The sequence below is a fragment of the Buceros rhinoceros genome, unplaced genomic scaffold, assembly GCF_000710305.1.
Source record: "Buceros rhinoceros silvestris isolate BGI_N320 unplaced genomic scaffold, ASM71030v1 scaffold7829, whole genome shotgun sequence".
NCBI lineage: Eukaryota > Metazoa > Chordata > Aves > Bucerotiformes > Bucerotidae > Buceros > Buceros rhinoceros.
Window position 1 is genome coordinate 14,511 of NW_010430924.1, and position 4,924 is coordinate 19,434.

The 4,924-nt window shown below is 39.5% G+C and overlaps 1 protein-coding gene across 1 annotated transcript in view; it reads left to right on the plus strand.

Moving 5' to 3' along the window:
• MPDZ (multiple PDZ domain protein) overlaps positions 1-4,924 on the plus strand; it is an 85,368-nt gene that overhangs the window by 7,603 nt on the left and 72,841 nt on the right. The window contains exons 3-4 of the mRNA XM_010143201.1: positions 2,076-2,297; positions 3,258-3,397. Coding sequence (XP_010141503.1) covers positions 2,076-2,297; positions 3,258-3,397 — 362 coding nt within the window. The remainder of the gene's footprint in view (positions 1-2,075; positions 2,298-3,257; positions 3,398-4,924) is intronic.

The window sequence follows — 4,924 nt, forward strand, 5'->3', positions numbered from 1 at the left end:
ATTCAGCACTGGTGAGCACACCTCGAATATTGTGTCCAGTTCTGGACACTTCAGTACAAGAAGGACATTGAGGTGCTGGAGTGTGTCCAGAGAAAGGCAGCGAGGCTGATGAAGGGTCTAGAGAACAAGTCTAATGAGGAATGGCTGAGGGAACTGGGTTGTTTAGCCTGGAGAAAAGGAGGCTTAGGGGAGACTTTATTGCTCCCTGCAACTACCTGAAAGGAGGTTGTAGTGAGGTGGGTGTTGGTCTCTTCTCCCAAGTACCAAGCAATAGGACAAGAGTAAATAACCTCAGGTTGTGTCAGGGGAGGTTTGGATTGGATATTAGGAAAATTTTCTTCACCCAGAGGGTTTTCAAGCACTGGAACAGGCTGCCCAGGATAGTGGTTGTCACCATCCCCAGAGGTATGTAAAATGTGTTGCTGAGGGACGTGATTTAGTAGTGAGTTGGCAGTGTTAGGTTAATGGTCGGTCTTGATGATCTTTAGGGTCTCTTCCAACTAAAACAATTCTGTGATTCTCTGATTGATATAATGTAAGGGGAAATCCTGCATTCACAGAGGGGCAGAATTTGATTAGGGCTCTGCTTGTTTTTACATGTAATGAACTGTGAAACAAGACTTATCTACCTGAAATGACTGTATATGATTAAAGAAAGCATATGTGTGCATATTTTGGGTATTTATTTAAAACATGTTCCAAGTGATTCCTCAGAGGTATGGACAGCAGAACATAATTACTGTGTCATGGGTATCACTGGCTTATGGATATCACTGGGTTCTAAACATCCTGGTTTTCCTCTTTGCAGTTATGACAGGGTAGGCTAAGTGCTGTTGAGGACTTTTCTTTACAGTGCTGTCTTGTGGCATTTCTTCTGTTACTTGAGGGTCTTTCCAGGCACGTAAGGTGTTCAACAAATGGCATTTTTTCTGTGTTTTTCTGAAGCGCCCAGATGAGAAGTAATGGTGCTGGAGGACAATATTGACCTTTTAAATGACTGAGCTGTTGGGAGGATGATATAAAATTGATGGAAGTAGCATGCTTACATAGTTGAGACTAGTGAAGTAGACATTTTAGAATACACTTAAAGTTTTGAAACTTTTTGGTGTTACTTGAAGTGTAAAAGTCTTGAAGTTACTTGGTGTTACTTGAAGTTTAAGGAAGGGGAATCACAGTCTTTCGTATTTTGGTGCAGAATGCTGGAAAATTTTCACTGTAAAACTACAAAAAGTATGAGGCTGCAATCTTGTGGTCCTAAATTTATGTTAATGTGTTAGTGTGCCAAGCAAGTATGAAACAGATTGATATGGAGTAAAACAGCACCTGTTGACAGTCAGCAGATAAATTGGACGACAGCCAGATGAGGGCTACCGCTTCACTTGAGCGTTACACCACCACCAGCCATTCATTAGGCTGGTTGACAGATACCTGCTTGAAAATAGGTATTTTACTATGGCTGGGCAAAGTGGAGAATTTTCTTATTTTCTTTTCTGTTCTAAGAAAAGTGTAATGTTGAGACCGTCTGTGTGAAGATACGACTATGGTTTTCAGATCAGTGATTTTAGACTTGTTCAGTAATTTGTATTTAATTGTAGCTCGTGTACCGAGTTGCTTTGGCGGGTGTAGGACATAATGATGTATAAACCCTGACCAGTGAAATTTGTTCCCTGTGTATCTGTTGAAGTTCCTTTCTTTTTTCATCAAAATACACTTTTTTTTTTGGTTCTTGTTTTCTTGTAAAAAATTAATAAATTTGTTTTTAAAAATACCGGTACTGTATAATAAGCTTGTTCATTCTTGTTTACCTCTGCCATTGTGTACTTCAAGCTGCTGTGCTGATTATGAACAAAAGAGTTTTAGACAGAGTATGGAAAATAATTTTAGATTACTTTCATAGATTGCTTTCATGTTTTGTGCTGATCATTTTTACATCAATTGTAAATATTAATACTTCTTTTAAAATTGCAAATTGAGTTTTCAAATATTTTTAACGAGCAATTGGCCTGTCCTTGTCCTGGATAAGGAGGAGATTTCTGCTGTGTCTACAAATCTATGTTGCCATCAATCTTTTACAGGCAAATATTACACCTTCCATACATTCCACTGGTGAATTCCCTCAGCTTCTCCATCATGGTATGAACGTGGGGTCCTTGCCACATAATGAGTCGTATTTGTTGGCTCAGCAGAATGGCAGCCCAGCTAACGTGCTAGAAGCATCGATGAGATCTGTTACCCCCCAGATTAATGGGAGGTCCTCTAGTGATGACTTTGAGCAGCTGATCAGAAATATGTCCCAGGTGAGTGTATTGTCTGCTAATCACGAAACGTGGATCACTGATTATCTGCAAAATTAAAATATATGTATGTTTATTTAAAAGCAATTGTGTTACTATGTAAACCGGAGCTCACTTGCTATGTAAAACAAAAACCTTTTAATTTGAGGAAAAATGAGTAAATGAGAAAACAGTTGGAAAAGTAGCCTTGACATTGTCACTGCTGAGTTACTGTCCTTAGCTGGGCAGTGTGCCTCTCACAGATCGGTATGCCATTATCTTTCCTTGCTCACTGTAGGACTGTGACTCTGTAAGTGAGAGAGATGCTTTGTCAGAGCATGCTCTTCTGTGCATAACTAAAGAAAGCTGATTCTGTGACTTGCTTGGAAATAAGATAGAAAATTCCTTTTTGGCCTTGCAACACATTGTTCTGTAATCTTACTGCTTTCCTATGGTAGGCAGAAATGGTGTATGTGTCCCTTTAGTGGCTGGAGCTTAGAATGGCCAGGCAATATGTTCTAGCATTTTTCTGATTAACCTGAAATAAAGCCAGATAAGGAAAGTCTTCTGCTGTTTCTTGGAGAGCCTTTTGCATAGTCCTACTTTTTCCCCCTTTCTGAAATTTGTCCTCTTTTTCTAGTTCTGCTTGAGAGTTATCTTGTACCCTCTAAAATTGTATAGAGACATATATATCCTTGTTTAGTCATACTAAGCCTAAACTCTGTATATTTAGCTGTTCTTTCCCAATGTCCTCTTCTGGACTGTAATAATTTTTATTTCTCTTTTTTTTTTTTTTTTTTTGGGCTTGTCCCTTATGATAGTGAGAAACCAGAACTGAACAATTTTGTCTCAGTTATTAGCTAGTGTAGCCTTGTTCAGCTGTAACTGTCAAATTCAAAACTCATTTCTGAGTTGTTTAGCACGTTCATTAATGCTACTTTTCAACACCTTTAATGTTTGTATGCTTTTTTTTCTTCTACACAGGGTCGTCTTGTCGAGACCATTGACCTCATTAAACCTTTGAGTGGTGGTCTGGGCTTCAGTGTTGTCGGACTGAAGAGTGAAAACAGGGGAGAACTAGGAATATTTGTGCAAGAAATTCAGGAGGGAAGTGTAGCACATAGGTAAAATAAATACTGGAGTATTTTGCTGTAAAAAGTGTTAACATGATACCGTAATTTAGATGTGTAACTGCTATTGTTTTTGTGGTACAAGGGCATGTTTCTTTTGTATTCTAAGCCATACATCATAGCAAGATTTAAAATTGCTTATCACAACAATTTATGTGATGTTGGAGTGGGGCAGCATATGATCTGTTCTGAATTTCTAGAAACTACAGATGTAGTTTCTCTGTGATTTGTTTATAGTATGTCCTTTCCAACAGGAGAAACAAGAGGTTACTGTGTCATGGCTTTTACAGCTGAAATACAGGTTTTGCCATCCTTGAGTCACTGAGAAGCAGTTTGTGTGAAAAAATACTAGCTGTGATGAGCAAAGTTGTTTGTTAGGTAACATCCTACTGAGCAGATGTGAAACTCGGCTTTTAAGTTAAGCAAGGCTTGACCTAAAGTTGTTGGGCTCTAAAGGAGATAGTCAGCAGATGTTACCAGAAATAATAAATTTGCTGAAACTATGCTTTAGACTTTAATCCTGATTCCACAAGTAGTATTGAAAGAAATAGATTCTGCTGTGAGAACAGCCCAAACAAGTAAATGAAGTCAATGGTGAATGTCAGCAGTGCTGGTTCACTGCAGACTGGTGGGGTGTATCACTGTGTGTGGATATGCTGATCAGGATCTTGGCCAGAGCTGCTCTGTGGTGTGCTCTCTCTGTTGTGTGGGGTGGCTGAGGCATCTTGGTGCTATTTCTCACTGTGCTGAAGGGAGAAATTTTCTGATTATTTATGGTCTGAACACTGTCCTTTTTAACAGAGGCCATAGTGTGGCCCTACAGAGTTAATTCAGTTAATCTGCCTAAATTCCACTTTCTTTTCTTTTTTTCCCCTTCAAGGGGTCTTTGTTTTTACTTCTCTCATTCCATGGAGTTGAGACCTGTCTTTACTGAATCAGGCCCTGCCCCATTCACTGGTGAGAAGAAAAACATTCAACAACTGTTACAGGGCTCGTAAATTGGAAAGGTCCTGACAGTAAAAAGCCTTTGAGAGCACTCTGAAAAACAGTTCAAATTCACATGCAATGTATTGTGGGTTGGAGTTAGTGTTTTTCCTGAATCCTCTTTGGTACCTTTCCTTTGACACTGTAGGCGCTCACAAAAGCTGGTGTAATAGGGGTCCTTGTTTTCACTGCTGCCCTTTGTTTTCGAAGTGTTGCCACTTTGTGATGTTGAAGGCAAGACTCTAGAGGTTTTGCTGGTTTGTTACAGAAGCAATAGAAGCTGTGGAGGAGGCAGAGGGTAACTCATCTGTGTAGACTTCATACTTTGTAGAGTTCCTTTGAAGTAGGTCTGGGGAAGGGCTCAGTATGTAATTTTACAGTAGTGTTTCCTTTGTCAGAAAGTGAAGTTATTTTTTTAATTTGTTCAGGCCTTTCCCCCCCTCATTTAAAAGGGATCTGTTTTATCATCTTCTTTCTGTTTCTCTCTCTACCAGCAGCCCCCCCCACCCCCCCTGTGACTATCTATTTCACTTGTTT